General features: G+C 41.8%; 1 protein-coding gene across 4 annotated transcripts; it reads left to right on the top strand.

The window, feature by feature from the left end:
- Positions 1 to 512: 512 nt before the first annotated feature.
- On the top strand, positions 513 to 18,126 carry LOC117136273 (putative uncharacterized protein DDB_G0277255). 4 transcript variants are annotated; one of them, XM_033297104.1, is made up of 5 exons: positions 513 to 808; positions 12,922 to 14,088; positions 14,156 to 14,530; positions 15,255 to 15,383; positions 15,446 to 18,126. In XM_033297104.1, the coding sequence occupies exons 2-5, from the start codon at positions 12,922 to 12,924 to the stop codon at positions 15,923 to 15,925; spliced, it is 2,151 nt and encodes a 716-aa protein (XP_033152995.1). In that variant the 5' UTR covers positions 513 to 808; the 3' UTR covers positions 15,926 to 18,126. The 4 variants fall into 4 exon arrangements, with proteins under 4 accessions (XP_033152995.1, XP_033152993.1, XP_033152994.1 ...); XM_033297102.1 differs by lacking the exon at positions 513 to 808 and adding an exon at positions 4,161 to 4,311; XM_033297103.1 differs by lacking the exon at positions 513 to 808 and adding an exon at positions 4,166 to 4,311 and having other exon boundaries at positions 14,189 to 14,530.
- Positions 18,127 to 21,904: the final 3,778 nt, after the last annotated feature.

Here is a 21,904-nt window from a genome sequence, read left to right as displayed (position 1 = left end):
AGATATTTTGCTAATGGATACTTAATCGCCAGTGCCACTGAGACAAGTGATTCGAAATGAAAACGACGAGTGTCGCCGCTGCTCTTGGTGAAAAAGGCAACCAAAAGCAGGGTTCAGTAAACTTGTTTCCAATTTGAAAATGGTTATGCCAGCCGGATAAAAACATTTTCCGATGGTTTTAGGCATTGCAACAACAAGTACCAGGCCAGTGCTCAGTTGCACAGTCGGTGTAGCGGGCCATAAATGAGAACTCAATTAGAACGTTTACATTTCTGTAAGAAACGAGTTGGTGCCGCCGCTGCTGCCACTGCTGCCTGCCGTAGTTGCTGTGGTACATTATTTTTTGGCCTAAATAGTAGGCCTTGAGGAATCGGAATCGCTTGAGTTGTTTTTGTTTCACCGAGCGCCACGGCAGCGCTGCCGGCTGCGACGCGGGCAACGGCAGCGGCAGAGCGCCGGCGGAGCGGGAGATACCGATTCCGAATCGGAATCCGCTCAGAGTGGATTCGTCTTTTGGCCCATTCGGATGTGGCCTCGCATGTGGCGCGCGCGTTGTCCACTGACAGTTTTATTATTATTATTGTTGTTATTATTATTATTATTATTTGGGGCCCAAAGCTAACTCTTGCCCTTTCGAGCTGCGCGTAATTTCGATTTCGATTTCGGTTTGGTTTCGACTCCATAATATCCATTCGGCATCTCGGCGTTCGCGTTGTTTCGAGTGCATCCACATCCACATCCGACCCACAGCCACATCCAAGTCCATTGCGATTGTTGTGTTGTGTTCCAGTTGCCGTTTTTGTGGGAGGTTAGTTGGTTGAATAATCCGCGACTCCGCAGTGTACGCAAATTGCAAATTGCAAAAGCAATGCAATGCTCCGCTCCATGGAAGTCCCCATTGAGAAACATAGATCCAAGAACTGCAATATGCCCTAGTGTATGTGTGTGTGTGTGCCGGAGAGCGGGAGAGCGCACCAGTGCCTGTTTGTGTGCGTGTGCCTATGTGTGTGTGTGTGTTTAGAATGCACCTTGTGGTATTTTGAAATCTAAAATTGCCAAACACCCAGCGCGTTTCTTTTTTTCGAGAGCATTGCAAAAGACTCCAGCTGTGCTAATGCTAAGTTGAAACGAACAAAAAAAAAAAACTATCAAACCGAAGAATCGAAGAACTGACAAGCTAAAAACGAGAAAAAGAAACTGAAAATCAGAAGCCAAGGCTGCCGCTCTTTCATTTTAGCGGGTATGTAATTACGAAACTCCTGCGAGCGCCTGGCTGGCTATTTCGGATATCTGTCGGATTGCGACAGATTTTCGTGGATTTTCCGCCATGGATTAATGGGCGCCAAGGGTACAGCCAGCTTTCCCACACGAACACGCACACACTAACGCGTTTATTGGCCAACATACAGTCAAAATTCCATAGATGGCCACACCATCTGCCACTTTAATAACTCAAGTTTTAATGAAATCTCTTAAAGGCATAAGCAAACGAGTATTCAAAATCATAGCCAGAGTCAAAGAAACTTTTTTCTATTAATTAATTTTATTTAATTACCGCAAAACCAAGCTATAAGAAATAGTATACCCTATTTTTGTCATAGACCAAGTCAGAAGTTTTAGTAAAAAATCCCTTTACAAACCAAACAATAGTAGTAAACCGATCAAACAAACGCATTTACTTCGAGTTCCCAGAATTCAACTTCGCGGAGTTGCACTGTATTTACCTACGTCACGCCCACCTGATTTCAGTGCAATCGCGTTGGCCCAGTTTACGGGCATGCTCCAAGACAAAATACACTCCTACAAGGTCGATTGCCTATGTGTGCTGCTGTTTCTGTTGCCGTTTCTGCCTTTGCGGCTGTGGCTGGCGTTTTTCTATACCAGTTTCTAAACCTGCCGCAGCTAGTTTCAATTTCTACTGGGATTATCTGCTCCGGCTTCGGTGGCTGCGACGCCTCCGTCGCTGCTGCAGGTGGCGATGGCGATGGCGATGGCTGCAGCTCTCTGGGAGCTCATTACTTGGCCCGTCCTCTTCTACCCGCCCCTCCTCCTCGTGCCACGTCCACCTTGTCTGTGTGATTGTGACACAGAAACCAACTAAGAAGTATGTGGAAATCTCTTGGCTGCATCGAAATCAAATCAGAAACTCAAGTTGGACTCGCCAGTCGGCGGCTCCGCGTTGAGTTTCCATTTCAGAACATATGCGCGTTTTCGCAACAGTTTTCAGCTAGAAGATTGCTGCCTGCCCATTCGGGCCTTTTAAAACGGCAGTCATACCTGTCCATGTCCGATTTGGCTGGAAGTTGACCAAGTGGATCCCAAGAAACAGCACTCTTCCCTAAATGTTGTTTGCTGGCTTTATTTTGAAACTTATGTATTAATGGATATTTTCAACACATTTTAACTTATTTTGCGAAAGTCCACCTGTGTAAAAGTAAGCCACAAATCATCTCAAAATGAACTGACTGCAAGATATATTCCCAAAATTCCCAAAATGGGTTAAAAAGAATCTGTCATTCATATAACTCTAGTTTCGCCCTAGCTAAATTTTCTAATGACTGTCACAAAAAGTTTCACTTCTTTGTGTCAAGAATTGGGTTTGTTGAAATCTTGTTGATATCATATGGTATGTTTTTCCCAAGTTTACCTATTTCGTTGAAATAAATTGTAATGTCCATACTTACCAGCTCCAAAATCTGGAACACGGATCATCCATATTTTTCATTCAGAAAATGAGTCTTATACAGGCTTTACTGTAGTGGCTTGGCGTCAATTTCGTTTATCCCCCCCACCTCCCCCTATCGATTCCCAATTCATCTCTTGCCGTGGGATGCTAGAACTGTGCTCTGCATCCCTGGTTCATTCCCCAAAAGCAGCACACGCACACAGTGACGCTTGGACAACCCCTTTCCCATCGCCCACTACCCACCACCCACAACCCATCGCCCACCACCCGCACCCCTTCGCCCGCACAGCCACACTGCAGTGTGCTCAATTCGGATGGACGGCTGTGTGTGTGTGTGTGTGTGTGCGAGTGCATCTCCCCCACAGCAACTGCAAACTGCAAACTGCAGACTGCACGAACTGTGGTGCAATAAACGACGAACGGCGAACGGGACGGAACGGAACGCATATTGCGTTGGCGGCGATAGCTTGGATGTAGTTGCTGCTGCTGCTGCTCCCTCGGCTCCCCCTACTCCCCCTCCTACTCCACCGCCCCTCTGCTCCCCCGCTCCCTTGATGATGACAGCCGAGGTCGTAGGCAAAGACGACGGCATACGCTCGAGTAACTGGCCCACCACTACAAGCAGCCAAACCTGTTGACCTAATTTCAAATTCTGCTGCGTCTTGTTGTTGCTGCTGCGGCTGATCTGTGTCTCTGTGCCATCGGTTGGTGTGTGTGTGTGTGTGTGTTTGTGTGTGTGTGTGTGTATGAGTGTGTTTCAGTGAGTGGCGGCTCTCTGGGCGAATGTGTGTTGGTGTGTTGGTGTGCCGGAGAGCCAAACGATTGGCAAATCTTCGCCAGTGGTGTTTGGCGCCAAGGGGGATCCACATCCAAATCCACATCCACTCTTCATGGGAGAATAACCCAACAAAAAATAAAAGGCCTTCAAACTCAAGCATTCCCCCAAACGAAGATCTTCGAGCATTAGTTGGCTGGTATACATTTTGGGGAAATATGTGGTAACTTCGGTTGTACCAATGATTAGTTGTGCGAGATGAAAAATAAAATTCATACCACATACTGCTAAATACCAATCCTTTAATCTACATTCAATGACTAAAAGATACAAAGGCATTGCAAGCTTATTATCTAGTTTTAGTTTCTAACACTTTTGTGTTATTTACAGTAAATCATAGATTATATTTTTTCAGCTTGTTAAATGTAAGTTTTATAATATTTTCATAATATTCAGTGCGCTTTAATTTTTATTGAACCGAAACAAAAATAGTAACTTTTTGTCAGTGCAGAAATAATTGTGGCTAATATCTATCTGATCTCCATCACCAACCCTGCGAACTCTGACTCACCTGAAGTGGTGACCCCCCTCGAACGCCAGCCCTGGCATTTCCGTCCCAAACAAAACGGAGACAGACAAAGATACGTACTTACATACATATGTACGTATGTATATTGGGATTCGGATACCGATGCAATTGGTGTGGGACTTCCACATCCATTTCCACCAGCTTTTGCAGTTTGGATTCAGTTCGGTTCGGCTTGTGTCGGTATTTGGGAATTTCGGAATCGGGATTTATTGGCAGATACCGGAATGCTGGGATGCAGTGGCTAAAAGCACGCATCGTGGTGTGAGTTTCGAAGGGGTGTATCCCACCTTATTTATATGTTGTATTTGTTTTTGCGTCCCAGTAACCACAAGAAATTACGGTCGCTGCCACAAGCTGCTGCCTCTGCCGGCGTCGCTGCCTGCTCCACTTGTCGCAGTGACGAAACGTTCGTGCCTGTGTTTGTGTGTGTGTGTGAGTGTTTGCCAGTGTTTGTGTGCAGAGAAAATCAAGTGAATCAAAATGAGCGTATAATTAGGTCAACACAACAAAAATTATACGCTAGCCACTTAGCAAAGAGAGCAAAGCGGCAGACTCTCTCTCTCTGGGAATCGGAAGTGGGGCAGAGCATGGTTGCTGGTCCCATCAATTAGAAATTAATTCACGCGCCTAATGCTACAAAATTGCAATTGCAGCGAGAGCAAAAAACGTGCACCTGCAACAACGGGAACAGCAGCAGTAGCGGCAACAACAACAACCACAGTCAGGGAGAGCGGGTGTGAGAAAAGCATAAACAAAAACGGGACATGCGCTGCACTTGCCGAACGGGAGAGAGTGGGAGAAAGAGCGTGGGCCGTTGTATACAGAGAGTGCAATTTTCGCTCAGCTGCTTTGGCTGCTACATGGGAAGAAAAGTTGGCTGAATAGATATTCGCATGTCAAAGGGATCAAAATTTAATAAATAATGACTATAAAAGATTATGAATTTATTATATTGCGTCTCAATAGCAAAAACTAATCTTAAATGTTTCAATAAAAGTAGATTTTTGCAAATTCCACAGTTAATGCATTCAAGCTTGAATACTCCATTGACCTTTGGTTTTTCTCAGTGTGCCAGAGAGCGCTTGTACACAGAGAGCTCCAACGTTCGAATCGGCTCCCACTGAACTATTTTTTACCCCACGTTTTTTCTCGCCCGTTTCTTGATTTTCTTGCGTTGTTGTTGCTGCTGCTGCCCGTTGCTTGTTGGCCGTGGCAAGTGTTTCGCAATGAGTGCAGGCCAGGCCAAAACCAAAGCCGAAATGAAATCATCGCCGTGCCGTGCTCTCTGGCATTGATAGAGGGGGGAAATTCCTGTTCCACTTTCTATTATGGGAGTCGCGTCGTCGTCGTTGTTGTTGTTGTTGTTGGTGTTGGCGTTGTTGCTGCAGCAGCAGCAGCAAAAGCGGCGGCAAAAGTAGCAAAACAGCACGTAGCATAAAAGTGTGTCACCATGGAAAGTGGTTTTCTCTCTCCCGCTTCTCTCCTTTTCGCTCTGTTCTTGTTCTCATTTCGACGCACATGTTGTTGTTTTGTTTTCTTTTTTTTGGTAAAGCTTCCTTCATTGATTTGGCAAGGAACAGGGGAACAAGAACAAAAACAACTCCATCGACCGACTGACTCATTTTGTTGCGTGACGAAAGCCGATCTCCCCGCCCATCCCACGCTGGAAAACCGGTAGAAATAAAAAACAACGCTGCTAAGGTCAAATCTGAAATATGGTCTATTTTGCATGAAGATCCAGCCTTCGAAAGTCAGTCGCCTTCAAAAAGATGCGCCGCCTTCGTTTTCAACTTCACTTCCACCTTGGTTCCCCGTCCACATCCAATTCCGATTCCAATTCCGACTCCCATTCCGCTGTGGATTCACCACTGGTCAATGCAATGCTAATAAACTAGCTTTTGATTTAAATTTGAATGGGAATCGTGCGCGGCGGCCTAAGGCTATGCAAAAGATTCATTTGGCCTACAAGCGAACGCACAGTGGCTTTAAGCCAGCGAACTCGAATTGAAAGGCCAGTCAGCTTATTAGCTTAAACCATTTTTTGTTAAATGAATCGGATAACAGAAAATGTTCTCTAAAATCCTTTGGTACGTCGTACTTAGTTAATCTATAGAATTTGTAGTTTAGCTATGTATGTTTATTAACTCTACAACAAAATTACTCATACGCAGTGTTAATATTACGTATCCGCCCAGTGAGCTAGATTGTTTAAAGTATGATTTCAGAGAATTTTATAATCTAGTATAAATTATTTCAAGTTTAAGACATAGGATATTGACTCTTTCGATTTCTTTCTGATGATAAAAAAAAATGTTTGATTCAGTTCCAATGAAATATCAACACAATGCATTTAGGGGCCTTGGTTTGTTCACAATATTTTACAATAATATCGAAATAATTTTTTGAAAGTATCGTATCTTTATATAAATGGATTTACAAGCTCATAAATGGGAATCCATGACTCTTAGCGAAAATTAGGTTCGTCTTCCCATGATGAAATCATAACTCAGTACGAATTCCCACACCTGTTTTTGGACTCTTCCCTAAAAAAATTAGCCGCCCACGTGGGCGCACCCCTTTATGGCCACCCGGCGGACAGTGTGCGACATCATTAAGGGCTCTCGGGGCGCTCCAATTATGTCGCTCACTGTGTGTGTGTGCTCCCATTCGCATTTCTCCGACCATTTCTCATTTCCAGAGCGCTTTATGTTTTCTTTTGCTCTCGGCTTTCGGGGCTTCGAATTGGGAACAGCTCGGCGGGCAAGTGAAAATGCGGGACACCCCGAAGACCCGAAACCCCAGGTTGGGTCGCACATACATATGTTAGCCAGCGCGCTTGGCCAGAGATTATGGTGATGATGATGATGGCGGTGGCGTTGGCGATGGCGATGGCTATGGAGAGGTGGCGGCGATAATGATAATAATGATAAAGCCTGACCCAGTTGCACTCTAAAACTTGACCCAATGACTCCATTGGGTTGGCAACTATGGCATTTATAATGCCAAAGCCAACACAGCGTCTCATAATTACTGAAAATGCAAACCGAGTTTTTGTGCGTTTTTCTTGGACTCGCTCCGCCAAAGCTTACGAGTTTACAACATTTTTGAGCATTCGAGTGGCCTGGCCCGAAAAGAAGTTTCGTAGTGCCGAAAACCCGTTCGGCGGCGCATCGGAAAGTGAATTTGTAATTTATGTAGATGCCCCCAAATAGGCCTATGACACACATCTATCTCATTTTTCAGAGTGCTGACCTGGCCAGAAATGCACAACCACTCACACATATGTACATATGTATCTCTGTGGCACAGGGAAGCTGGTCGGGGCTGAGGTCGACCCCATGGCTCTTGGCTTTGTGATCTGGCTAATGCTAATGCACAAGCAACCATTCAAGGTTGAATTAAATTAGCTGCGAGAAGAGCTGGGCTCTGAGCTCTGTCCAATGACTATGGATGATGATTTATACGCCGCCCGATATACACCGACACCCCGCACATCCGCACCTGCTCGGATGTGCCGAATCTGCACTGTGTATGTGTATCCACATTTGACCTATTGCCCAATTCCGGGCCAGACGACGGGTGACATGCGTCACTAAGCCACAGTTGCACAATGGGGCGAAACTCGAGACTCTAAAATTAATCTCTGCTTGGGGAAGTACCTTCAAAACTCAATTAAACATAATACCTTTTCCAAGATATATGTTTTCTCGTTCGTCTGTTAGTTTGTTTTGATATTAGTTTTCTGAGGAAAAACTGATGCTGATTTAAATATAAATTTGAGTAATAGACAAACATTCTTACTCATCCTGCTTAAGAATGATATTAGCTTGTTTTTTGTGAAACTATATTTAGGTTACAGTCTTCGACTAGCTCTTGTCGAACGCGGTTGTAAAAATTGAACGCTGCGATCGTTATCTTCTGTTCTCTCTGAGAACATTTTGGTGTACATTAGATATTTTCTGTTTTCTTCTTTAATTGTGATATTCGCAAAGGACTACAATCAAACGTTCAAGTGATGCAATTGGTGATGCTGAAGCATCTGCCGTTGAAAAAATGCGTACTAAAAGGAATAAACCACTAGTGGAGCGCCAGAACGAACGGGGCTCCAAGCAATTTACAAATTATTTTCGTCCACTACAAACTTTAGACGATGATAATGATGATAAACCTATTGAAACGGACACACTTGATGAAATAATAATCAAACCACCTCCTATAACATTAATTAAACAAAATACAAAATTTGTACACGAGCTAATGGCTAAAATTAAAACTGATGATTACTTTATTAAAACCATCTCAATTGGAATTAAAATATTTTTACCAAATATGGACTGTTTCAATGCAGCTTGTAACCAACTCAAGGAACATAACTGTGAGTTCTACACGTACGATACTAGATCAAACAAGCCATACAAAGCCATTTTATCCGGGCTGGATAAACTACCAATTGAAACTGTCAAATCCATGCTACAAAACCTAGGATTACAATGCACCGAAGTCAAAATTGTGGAAAAGAAAACTAAGTCTGATCATGAATTATTACTGTACATTGTTTATTTCGTAAACAAAAGTATCACAGTAAAGGAACTGCGCAAAAACTTTATGTATGTCAACCACACTAAAGTACGCTGGGAGTATAAAGTGAAATTGCAGAATAAAATTACTCAATGCTACAATTGCCAACTATTTGGACATGGATCAAATAATTGTTCAGTTAAAACATCATGTGCCCATTGTGCTGGATCACACCAGACTGCCGTATGTATGGACGTAAACAACAAAAAATGCGCTAACTGTAAAGGCGACCATCCATCGACAGAACTGACATGCCCATGCCGAATTTCTTATCTCAATTTACTTTCCAAACGCTCATCACAACGCATTGGAAGAAATAACTTGGAAGCTCATGGAATGAGGAATTCTAAGCAACACATCGCTCCATCTGCTCTCTTTGGAAATCAACCCCAGATCTCATTGCCTACTCAAACTAAGAGAGTGCAACAACTCAACTTTGGTAGCTATAGTAATGCACTCACCAATATTCATACTTTGCCTAATCCCAAAGCAAATATCACAAATGAAACTAATCTCTTTTCATGTGAAGAGATAAATTCTCTTTTGTCTGAATTAATAACAAGACTTAATGAATGCTCCAATAAGGGAGAGCAATTTCAAGTAATTTCTCAGTTAGCGATTAAGTATGTTTACACAAACAAATAATTTTATTGATAATTTGAATATTATGGCATGGAATGCTCGTGCCGTTAGAAACAAACGTATAGAACTGATCAAGTTCTTAGAAAATAATCACATTCACATAGCACTTATAAATGAAACGTGGCTGACTCATAGTGACCGTTTTAATATACCCGAATACACTATATACAGAAATGACAGGAAGGAAAGTAGGGGAGGCGGCGTTGCCATTGCAGTTAGTAACACATTGATACATGAACAAATACCCTGCATTAAAAGTCATGTTATTGAAAATGTAGGTATACAAATCAACACTGACTCTAATTCCAGTCTAAAAATTTACTCTATTTACTTTGCTGGAAATACTTCAAAATGTATTCCTAGTTCATGTGATTTATCTTGGGACCATAATCATTTAAAAAGTTTGTATAGATCTGATCTCCTTAAGATCTCACAAATAAATGGAAATTTTCTAATTTGCGGGGACTTCAACTCGCGCCACAGAGCATGGAAGTGTACCCGAGCCAATGGTTGGGGCAAAATTCTCAATGAACTTTCAGATCTGGGAAAATTCAGTATTTTGTACCCTACGCAACCCACATATATTCCGCATAACCATAAAGCAAAAGCATCAACATTGGACCTATGCCTCACTAATATCCCTAACCAGCTGGCTAATCCAGCAGTAATGCAAGAGCTTTCCTCTGATCACCTACCAGTGGTTATTAAATACTCTACAAATTTTATGCGCAATGTAAAAACATATCCGATTTTGGGAAGGGCAAATTGGGCGCTTTTTAAGAGAATTATAAATGAAAGGCTGATGGTTGAAGAGGTGGTTGTCAACTGCTCACAGATATCGACTTTGGATATTGATAATTTAATCGGCTCTTTCACTAGAGTAATCAATTATGCCTTTCTTAAAGCAGTCCCTCATAAACCTATACATCACTCCAAGCTTACACTCCCTGTACATATAACTGAATTATTTAAAACAAGAAATATTATCCAAAGACAATGGTTTAGGTCACGTCATCCATTATTAAAATCAAGATGTGATCATTTAAATTACATCATACGAAAAGAGCTTTTCATTTATAATAATGCAAAATGGAACAATAAACTTCAAAAGCTGGATAAATGCAGCAAACCCTTTTGGAATATAACCAAAGCAATTAAAAAAAGAAAACAAATTGTTCCGTGTCTAAGTAAAGCTGATGAAATATACGCTTCTGGAAAAGAAAAAGCGAATATTCTTGCTGATGTCTTTCAACTGAAGCATAATCTGACACATTCATATTCAAACCAAAATACAATTGACCAAGTCAAAATATCTTTACAATCTATAGCTGAAACCCCAAACAACATCGCAGAAATTTGTAGAGTCACTTATCCAGAGGTTTTTTCAATTGTAAAAGCTCTCCATACTAGAAAATCTCCTGGAATTGATGGAATACCTAATATATCCTTGAAAAACCTTCCTACAAGCGCCATTAATCATATTGTTAACATTGCCAATCACTGTCTTCAGGCAGGCTATTTCCCACGGGATTGGAAGATAGCAAAAATAGTTCCAATTCTCAAACCAGGAAAACCTCCTGATAACCCTGAAAGCTACCGACCAATAAGCCTATTAAGCGGTTTGTCCAAGATTCTGGAAAAATTAATTAAATTGAGATTGGTGAAATTTTTGGACATACACAACACACTACCAACGGTACAGTATGGTTTTAGAAATGGTCTAAATACCATACTGCCGACCTTAAAACTAAGAAATTATATTAAAGAAAGTATCCAATCCAAACAATCTGTAGGGCTGGTTACACTTGATATTGAGGCTGCATTTGATACTGTATGGCATGACGGACTGTTGCACAAACTAAAGATGATTGGAACTCCCATATACCTCATTAAAATAGTTCAAAATTTTTTGACACATCGATACTTTAGCGTTAATTTGGACAGTAGTCAATCTGCTAGACGAATTTTAAATGCAGGTGTGCCACAGGGTTCTGTCTTAGGACCTACATTGTTTAATATTTTTACACACGATATTCCACAAGCTACAAACTGTGTACTTTCACTGTTTGCTGACGACGCCGCTGTCTACAGTGCTGGTTTCTCGTACAGCGAGATAAATCAATCCATGCAGAGTTACTTAAATGAATTAGACATATATTACAAAAAATGGAAAATTAAAATTAACCCTAATAAAACGAATGCTATATTTTTTACAAAAAGAAGGAAACCTCGTTATCTTCCTGATAGACAGTTGCGAATACTAGACTCTCCAATACAATGGGTTGACAACATTCGATATTTGGGTATAATTTTTGATAAAAAACTAACATTTAAATACCACATCAACAACACAATTATGAAAGTTAATAAAATTATTTGCACACTGTACCCTCTAATAAATCGTAAATCTAAATTATCAATATCCAATAAGATCATAATTTTTAAAACAATTTTTAATCCAATATTAATGTATGGGTCACCTGTTTGGGGTAGATGTGCTCAAACTCATATCAAAAAACTTCAAATATGCCAAAACAAGCTGTTAAAATTAATAATGAACTTACCTTATTACACAAACACTAAGTACCTACATATAAAAGTAGGTGTACAAAAAGTTCAACAAAAAATACAATATTAACAATCTTTTGTTTCAAGTCTTAGTTTTTTAAGTTAGTTGTAAGTCAATTAAGGTTTTTCTTCTCCCTTGTTTTCCTTAATAAATAATAAATATTGTTATACAAAAAAACTAAAAACAGGTCAACTAGACATAATTAATAAATATTTCAGATGAAAGCCTTAGCTAAACACTGTAAATACCTAATTATACCATTAGCTTTAATGAAATGTACATATATATATAAGGGATAAAGCACAAATAAAATAAAAAAAAAAAAAAAATAATAAATAAATATTTAGGTTACTGAGCGATTGAAGTTGTTTGCTTCAAACAAGAACGTCTTCAAAAGAACCCCAAAATGTTGTGCCAAATGCCATTTGGTTGCCATTGTGTTTGCCGCACAGCTTTTGAATGATTCGCTTGGCGATGTTGGTGTGGTCCCCATCTCTGGTTGTGTGTGTTCGGGTGTCCAAGTGATTGCCCACCTGCAAGACCAGTAATTGGCCCCAATAACTTTGGTATTTTCGTAGCACGAAGTCAACGTCAACGCCGGCAACAACTACAGCGACAAGGCCGCCCAAAAATGGTCGGTGTCGGTGTGGAGTGGTCGATGTTGTTGCTGCTTTGGTTCTTGGCGAATTCTCCACAGGTTCCCCCAGCCCCCAAACGTCACACCAGTTACCCCTCCCACGGCACCGCCTCATCCCACGAAGCTGCGACGCTGACACCAATTTGGCTTATTAGAGTCGAAGTCTGAGTTTGGGCTTGGGTCTATGGGCTGGAAGCACTTGAAATGCCAAAAACTGACTGCAAAATTCAGCAAGAACACAAATAGCAACCACAGCTTGTCATCGATTTTCGGGCGTGGTCTGGACTAATCTTATTCGCACTGAGCCGAAATTTGTGTGCTAACATATCGAAATTAGCCATTACCCATTTTAAATAGATTCTAGGTTTAGTTGCTGTATAGTGTATAATATTGAAACAACATATTATAGCAAAGAACTTTAAAACAATGTACTATGTACTTCCAGATGGCCGAAACGATCAGTACAGCGGCCAGCGGCATGGAGTTGGCCCTAAAGGACCCCAGTCCGACGGTGGGTGGCGGCATCATTGTGGACATGACGCCCACCACGGCGGCGCTGCTGCATCACAACGCTATGGCGCTGCGCAGCCTCAAGGAAGCCGCCTCATCCGCCTCCGAATCTGAGCTACAGGAACCGCGATCGCCGACACCCACGCCCACGAATCTCAGCACCGGACCCCACTCGCCGCCCATGACCTTCCGCTGCGAGCGTTGCGACAGTTTCGAGACCAGCTCGCGGGCATCCCTGCTGCTTCATGTCGTTCAGTGTCTGGCTGGTCAGGCGGCGGCGGCGGCAGCAGCGGCGGCGGCATCGGCGCGCCTGAAGAGCGAGGATCTGCAGGAGCCGGAGAACATGAGCCTGGGTCACATGGAGGGCGGCAAGGGCGATGGCCAGACGGGCAATGGTTCCAGCTCCTCGGCCAGCTCCTCGCCGGCCGGGAATAGCGGAGGAGGAGGCGGTGGCAACAGCAGTTCGCGCAAGGTCTTCGAGTGCGATGTGTGCAACATGAAGTTCTCCAACGGCGCCAACATGCGCCGCCACAAGATGCGACACACTGGTGTCAAGCCCTACGAGTGCCGGGTGTGCCAGAAGAGATTCTTCCGCAAGGATCACCTGGCGGAGCACTTCACGACGCACACCAAGACGCTGCCCTATCACTGTCCGATCTGCAATCGTGGCTTCCAGCGCCAGATAGCGATGCGCGCCCACTTCCAGAACGAGCATGTGGGCCAGCATGACCTGGTGAAGACGTGTCCGCTCTGCAGCTACCGAGCGGGTTCCATGAAGTCGCTGAGGATTCATTTCTTCAACCGTCACGGCATCGATCTGGATAACCCGGGACCGGGTGGTACCTCTTCCTTGCTCCTGGCCCTGGAATCACAGGCTTCGGCGGCAGCAGCAGCGGCGGCAGCTAGTTACGTGCCACCTGGACTCAGTCCGGTGCCCGTGCAATCTCAGTCCCAGCAGCAGCAGCAACAGGTGGCTCCTCCGGCCAGCGATAGTGGCGAGTCCATGCGATCCCTGGAGAATGCCACGCCACCCATGCACTTCCTCACGCCTCACGTGGAGATCTCGACGCTGGGCGAGAGTGGCAACACGGAGTTGTTCAATGTAAGTCAATCGCTGTATGGCAGCCCATCCCTTTTTCAAGCCCCCTCGCTTACAAATGATAAACTAGCTGATTTGCGTTTGGCGTGAATCTGCATTACAGGGCAACAACAACAACAGCAATAACAACAACAACAACTGCGCTACCAACAACAACAACAATATAAATGGAGCGAATAACAACAACAACAACTGCAACTCCATTAGCAATGGAAATGCCGAGTCCAATGGCGATAAGGTGAAAGATCGAGCCCTCATCATGCAATCGCCGGTGGAGTTGCCAATGGATTGCAACACAAAGGCCACGCCCATCACATCCAGCACCACAGCCAGCAGTCTGAGTGGCGGCCTGAAGAGCCACCACCAGCATCCGCATCACCACCACCACCATCACCACCACGAGAACCACATAACGCCGTCGATCAGTCTGATACCTATCAAACAGGTGAGTTGACGAGTGCCAAGATGGGGCGATAAATAAAGATCGACGCTCGGCATTATCTATTATCTCTATCTATTGGGTTTATCAAATGGGGTTATGCTAGGGTGTATGTGAATTTATATTACCAGAATAGGTATTTGGATCTAAACTACATAGTTCCCTTCAAACTGAAGAGCAAACATCATAAGTTCCACCTACTGAAAATAGGAATACATATCTAACTTTTCTGTTAACTCAATTTTGTAAATATTAATCTTTATGAGATGGAGGTTCGGTTCGTAGTGGATCGAATCCACACTTCATCTGCATGCGAAGGCGGAACCATTTTTTGAAAACCTGTTGTGCATCATAAAAGACTGCATACCTAATTTGGCTGAACTGGTGGCTCCAATAGACTGTTGAGATCCAGGGCTTTTATATTGATGGTTGATTCAGCGTTTGATCTTGACCTGTAAAATAAATTTCAGAGTACATTTTCATGATTTGAAATGCCATGAATTATGTATTAAATGCTGTGTATGGAAATGATTGAATTATTTTTTTAGATATTAGTATTTTATTAGCCTACAGGCTTATAATATATTAATTTAATTTTTTGCCAAAATCATTACATTATAGTAATGTTCAATGGGTAGTAAGTGAATGAGATACCAACACAAACATAAAAATTATCTTCATTTATATTCCGTGTTAAAAAAACTTAAATTTTTCTCATTTTGCCCAAAAGGAGCCCATGTCGGAGGATATGGACAAGAAGGACCTGATGAACGGCAGTGATCCAAGCAGCGATACAGAACAGGCTTCCAACAATAACAACAGCAGCAGCAACAACAACAGAATCACCTCACTGATCAAGGTGGGTTAATAAGAAATATACAATATGTAGACACAATATTAATCCGTCTGATTTTGGACCAGGTCTCGCCACTGAAATCGCTCCTGCGCGAGGATCTCAAGCGTCGCATCTGCGCAAAGGCCAACAACCGGATCACCCGGAATGCCACGCCGCTGGAGAGTAACAACAACAACTCGGTGCTGTCCAACAGCCTGAGCAACGGATCCGGTCGCGGATCACCCGGAGTGAATGGCGGCAGCGGAGGAGGTGGAGGCGGCGGGCCACCCACGCCGGCGACACCCAGTGCCACCAATGGCGCCAGCTCGACGCCCATCTGCAACGGGACGATCACGTCGACCGGCCAGGATGGAGACCTGCTGATCAACCGCAAGCTGATCCTCACCTGCCACTTCTGCGGCATCGAGTTCCCGGACGAGACGCTGTACTTCCTGCACAAGGGCTGCCACTGCGAGAGCAATCCGTGGCGGTGCAACATATGCGGCGAGCAGCTGAACAACGTCTACGAGTTCAACTCGCACCTGCTCAGCAAGAGCCACCAATAGCAGCCACAGTTGGCCGGCAAGTAGGCAGCGGATTGAGGAGCTTGCCGGCTCGGGATCTGGACGGTCCCATGAATCGGAATCGGAATAGGAATCGGAGCAGAGCGAAGCGGAGTCGATTCAGAATATTTACTTAGCTCAATTTTGAGAGATTTTCCACAACCAGGCACACAGTTAAGCTCAGAGCAAATTATACACTTACCATCTAGTTCTACGTTTACACTTACGTCTACGTTACATATATAGTTAGTTAGAGATAACTCATCATATTTTTATGATCTGCATGCAGAGAGTATGAAAATCAAATGAGAGCTACGTAGTTACCTAATCCCTTAAAGAGTCGAAGACGAAGTAGAAGTCGAACAGTCGAGATGGCAGAATCAAAAACGGAGTGCGATGGATATACACACACATATATACCTTCCCGGAAACCAACCCTATTATGTAGTCTTATTATGCATTAGGTTTTGTAGTTTAGTCCTTAAGTACTTGGCAATAATTTCCAGCCGGTTCAACTGGCCAGCAACCACTTGCGTCAACGCGGGTCCGCTTTAGTCGGTTTAGTGCATTATATAGCTAAGCTCGCCTCAAAGGTGGCAGTTTATGGTTTAAAACATCCTCAACTCACACTTCACACACATAGATACATCCGATATAGATATATATCTATATATATATATGCCTATACAGTTGCAGCGAAGGGCTTTAAATTTGTTATGTTTTCAGAGTTTAATACGACAGCAGCAAGTTTGATTAGGCGGATATAAACGAGAAGCTATATCTACATATATTTACATATAAACAACAGGATATATACGTACATAGCCAGGTTATAAACACCACTCTCACACAGCAACATACAGCTGCGGACATACACACACACAAACAGATGCAGATGCATATATGCCGATACAGATACATATGCAGATATAGATTCGGATTCAGATTCAGATAAGGATTCTTTTAGCTTAGCAGAGGGTTATCGAATTATGAATTCAATTATTATACTCGTACCTTTTACATAGCTCCTAGTTTGAGTAACTAATCTAACACAATAACAACAGCGATCGGGGGTTACTTCGATTGTGGAAAACATTTCGAATATTCGCACAGTGCTGCTCGTAAGTTTGCATACAACTGGAGCGTAGGAACATTTTTTAAACAAGCAAGACAAAAACATGCAAAAATTACAATTGTGATACGAAATTGTTGTAAATAATTGGTAAATCGAAATATGAGTAACACGAACTTTATCGTTTAGACAAAACTATGCCTTAGATGCCTATGATAGCATTACATACATATACTGATATACTGATATCTACATCTACGATACGAGCGATCACTGTACAAACAACCAACTGGACATGGAACTGTTGATTAGTATAGATAACTTTAGTGTAAATCAAAATTTGGAAAGTAATCCCTGGACCACCCTACTCCCCTACTCCCCTACTCACTTCCCACCTGCCCCATCCCACTTCCTTTTCGATCCCCCCTCCCTGCTGACGTCACGGGTTGTATGCAGCCAGCATGGCGCCACTGTGCGCTAAATTTTACTTCAGATTAACATCCGTCCATGATGTTCACGAGTTCTAGCGAAAGTAACAACACACTTATCCATAATGCTTATGTATGTAAAAAAAGAAGGACTCGAAGCCAATCACATTGCTTAGTTCCCATCTTCTCTGTTATTTGATCTGTACTTTTAGCTAGCGTTAATTCTTAGTCGAAGGTTTTTGTTAATCATTTTGTTGTTTATCCGTTAGCACATAGAAGACACCTGCAGCACTTGCACATTATGTACATTACGTTCTTCCCGACCCTTCTTATAGCAATACATTGTAATCACACCTTATTTTGCTCTACTCTAGCCAATTCACGCGTGTAAAAATGGTTTGTTGTGTTCAGTTAATATTTACTACTTACTACTCGGTAACTTACCACATAGGGCGTAATTTTGTTTTTGTTTTTAACTTTGTTAATGAACTATTATCGCGTTGTTACACGAATCAATCCATTTTCAAATCAAAAGGCGTATAACGTTGAATGTAACAATTGAGCAATTTTTAGCGATCTTTCGTGTTAAATTTTAATAGAATTAAACGATAACAGAACGGAAAATTTAAAAAACACCAAATGGATTAAGAACAGAAACAAAACATTTACTTAATTAGTGATTATTATTCTAGCTACAAACAAAAAGGCATGTTAATTTTTTAGAAATAAAAATGGTTTAAAACAAACAATACAAATATGTTTCATTTTGCCACCGTAAAGCGCTAACGGTTGAACAATTCAAAATTCCAACTGCTTGCGGCATTTTAAAGCAGTTCGCGTATGTTAAGCTGATTTGCCTCTGTTAGTGCACTGCTTTGCGATGTTATCTACACCGCTGAGAACGTCTGTTTAATGAGGTAAAAATGAAATCGGAGAAATCAAATTTTGTTCAATTTTTTAAAGAATTAGTCACATATTTGACAGCTACAATTTAAATTTGAATGTACCAATTAATAAATAATTTTGTTAGCTTGTTTTTAGGTTAACGAAAAAACATACTAATCAATTTTATATATAGTAATTTCACATACGGTACTTCTTTACAACTTTGCTTATCAGGCTCATACTCGTACAATTAAGTAATCTTTATAAAAATTTAAAACAGACAGTACTCTACATGTGAAAATGTGATATGCACATATCTCAAAATATTCCATTTACACTCTAATTCTGACGACGCGGCTCCAGTGTTCCGTACATCTCAGGATTGGTTGACTGGCAATTCACCAATCAAATCTCCTCAACAGCACAGTGGTTGAAAATGTTGAATAACTTCAGTGAAATGCTGACGCCGGCGCAGTTGGCGTTGTATATACATATCATAACAGATACATTTATCTGGCTGACAGGGGTTGGTTACCAAATGCGAATGAAAGACCTTTTTCAAAGGAAACAATATGTGAGGTCACATCAGCGATCCCAGTTGTGCGTGTCTATATATATGGCAGCTTAGCATATACTCCAATTAAAAGAAGAGCTAACGTTCTAAAAATAATTGTCAGGCCCTTGTCATGTTTCCCATGCATGAATATATAGTATTAATAGAGATCTTCGTTTATTTGCCTGAAACGGTAAAAGGGATTTTGTATTTTCGCTTGGATATTACGGAACATTCTGTAGCTACCAAAGAATTAGCTATCTTTTGGTCTGATATATTTAATCTAAATAAAAATTTTTATAAGAGATGACATTCCGACGGTCAGTTTTATTTATAAGCCAAAATAGTAAATATTAAACAATCACTGAATATTAATTGGTTCTTCAACACTAGCCATTTATGATGTTTTCTTTAATTTTTTGTATGGTAATATATAGTCCTTATTTGGAGCAGATGTTATTCTGTATCGTTTAGAACGTTTCCCTTGTTTTATTATTTGTTAAACTTCAATTTCTTTGTTTAATTTAAAAAAAGGGATATTCCTTTTTTTGTATGTTTGCAAACATTGAAAGATGTTTTTTATAGCATATTTTTTGTGTATTTTGTGTATTTTTTAACACAGAAGAAACCCATTTAAGTTCCGAACAAATTTCTCAAACAGACGTACAGGATCAGATTAAACATCCCCGATCAGAATAAACACCTTTTTTGCAGATCAAAGTGAGACTCGGTCGGCTGGTCGGATATATCGTATCATTGGCAGCTCACTTCCTCTGCCGCGGAAGCCATTTGGCCATTTCCTAATACCTAAGATACCCTCCCGATTCGAATGCCGATCCGGATTCCGCATTCCATATGCTCCGCTCCGCTCTGCTCGCCTCAAATCGGTGTGTTTTTCTTGTTTCGGGAGTCCCGCTTTGCGGCAATTTGTTTGCAGTTTTGTTTGCGATTTAGGGGATAATGCGCCTTAAAGCCAAAACACGATTGACTGAAACCCCGGTCACGACTAATCGCCCGACGAGCAGAGTGGAGAGCAGGGATCTGGCTGGCTGGCTAGCTGGTTGGCTGGCTGATCGGCTAAGGATAATGCCCGGCAAGTCCATTGTGAACGCATCAATGGTTATAATCGCAGCATCAATATTTACCCTGCGACCGACTCCGGATTCCTCCGATTGCCGATCCCCGATCCCCGATCTCCGCTCTGCGATCCCCGACGGACAACAATGCGAGCAAATCCGCTGCCAGCGTTCCAATGAGGCGATTAACACCTAAATATGTGTGTCATTAGAGGCGACAAATGGAAAACGCATTGACAGCTAGACAGACGGTGGCTTTGACATCCTCATCCTCGTTCTCAGCCAGAATGGTGAATGCAGCCGACGGAATACACAGCCAGAAAACGGGGACCAGCTACATTTTATTTTAGTTTCATATATATTTTTTATTTCATTAAAGCAAAGTTTTTCAGTTAAACAAGTCAGGCACCAAATAAATGGTGGTACCTCCTCTTTTACTATAGTAAATAATCGATAGTTAAAAAGTGTTATAATAATAATAATGTAATATTAATAAATTTTTAATTTTACTGTAATACTGTATATAAAGTTCATAAATTTATGTAATAAGAATTGGAATACTATGATTCAATAGTCTTGCAACAATTTTGCTTTAGAGACATTGATTTCACAATCCACAAAAATGAAAGCAGAGACCAATTTCTCCCAGTGCACTGCCACATATATATCAACCTTCTGTTCTGCTTGGTGTTGATAATGCGCGTGTTTTTATTTTCAAATGCCGATAACTTGCCCTTAAGCCGATTTGGCATACGTCTCATAAGGCCCACAGATACATGCAAACGGAATGCAGATGGATTTTTAAATGGGGCTTGAGGTCGGCGAGACAAAGAACAAGATTTTCGACCATTCAAATGACGTTATCAGGGAGAGACCTCCACGAAAATGCAAGAAATTATTTTATAAAGTGTTAGTGAATCGAAAATATTGGAGTTAAAGTTAAAACATCTCTAAAATGTGTATAAATGTATAGTCAAGAAGATGCTCTATAATAATTTCAAATTTCTAGTAACAATTAAAGTTGTTTCACTTAAACTGGAAAAGCTCTTCTCTCAGTGTAGAGCTTACCAATTTACTCACACTTTCCCTGACCCCTTGTGGTCACCAATGGTTGCCATTGGCATCCGAACTGACCGAATATATCCCCTGCATCTGTGTGGGCGAATGTGTGCGGGCGGGCCTAAACCGATTTAAAGCTGACTTGGCCGAAAGGAGGCTCGATTCGAGGGAGATTTACCAAACTAATTATTGAGTATCTCAATGAGGCTTTGACATTCGATACTTTCAAAGGGAAGCGGGTCATAATCTTGGAAAACTAAGCTCATATGGATAGAATATTATCCATATAAGAGAACGCATGGTAACAGGAGAGAACTCTACAGTTGCGAGCATGAAGTTTCAAACATTTTTTTTGAAACATCGATAGAAATTGGTATAAAAAACGTTTACAAACCAGGAATTTCTGGAATCTGCATGCCTAATCTTTCTAACTACTATAGTTGCCGAGATCTCGAAGTTCATACGGACGGATGGATGGATGGACGGAGACGGAGGTGGTCAGGTGGTCAGATCTACTCGGCTAAAGATCCTGATCAAGAGTACTTTATACGGTTGAAAACGTGTCCCTCTAGTAAATATGACAACTCTATTATCCCAATACTTCAATTCCTAACTGTTCATTAAACAATTAATTTAAACAAAAATCGCAGAAAACAAGAATTTATATTGCATCCAATTGGAATCATGTTTCCGAGCAATTATCTTGTTTATCAACACTATCTATCTTCTAGTCGATCTCCCCCGAAATTGGTGTTTCCAGCCCCTGACGCACACCATCCAGAATCACACAAGCTCATGTCAGTGAGTTCAAATTACATTTAATTGTTGGACATTTTTTTTTGGTGGCACGGAGCGAGGGCGAGGAAGTACTCATGTATGTGGCATACACAAGGCATGGGGCATGTGGAT

This window comes from Drosophila mauritiana, chromosome 2R, assembly GCF_004382145.1.
Source record: "Drosophila mauritiana strain mau12 chromosome 2R, ASM438214v1, whole genome shotgun sequence".
Taxonomy (NCBI): domain Eukaryota; kingdom Metazoa; phylum Arthropoda; class Insecta; order Diptera; family Drosophilidae; genus Drosophila; species Drosophila mauritiana.
This window is presented reverse-complemented; position numbering and strand designations above follow the sequence as displayed.

Excerpts from the sequence above, each read along its gene's own strand:
- LOC117136273 (XM_033297104.1), top strand. The coding sequence starts at position 12,922 with ATGGCCGAAACGATCAGTACAGCGGCCAGCGGCATGGAGTTGGCCCTA. Across the intron at positions 14,089-14,155 it reads GCAACACGGAGTTGTTCAAT|CTGATTTGCGTTTGGCGTGA; the intron begins GTAAGTCAATCG and ends ATGATAAACTAG. Across the intron at positions 15,384-15,445 it reads GAATCACCTCACTGATCAAG|GTCTCGCCACTGAAATCGCT; the intron begins GTGGGTTAATAA and ends ATTTTGGACCAG.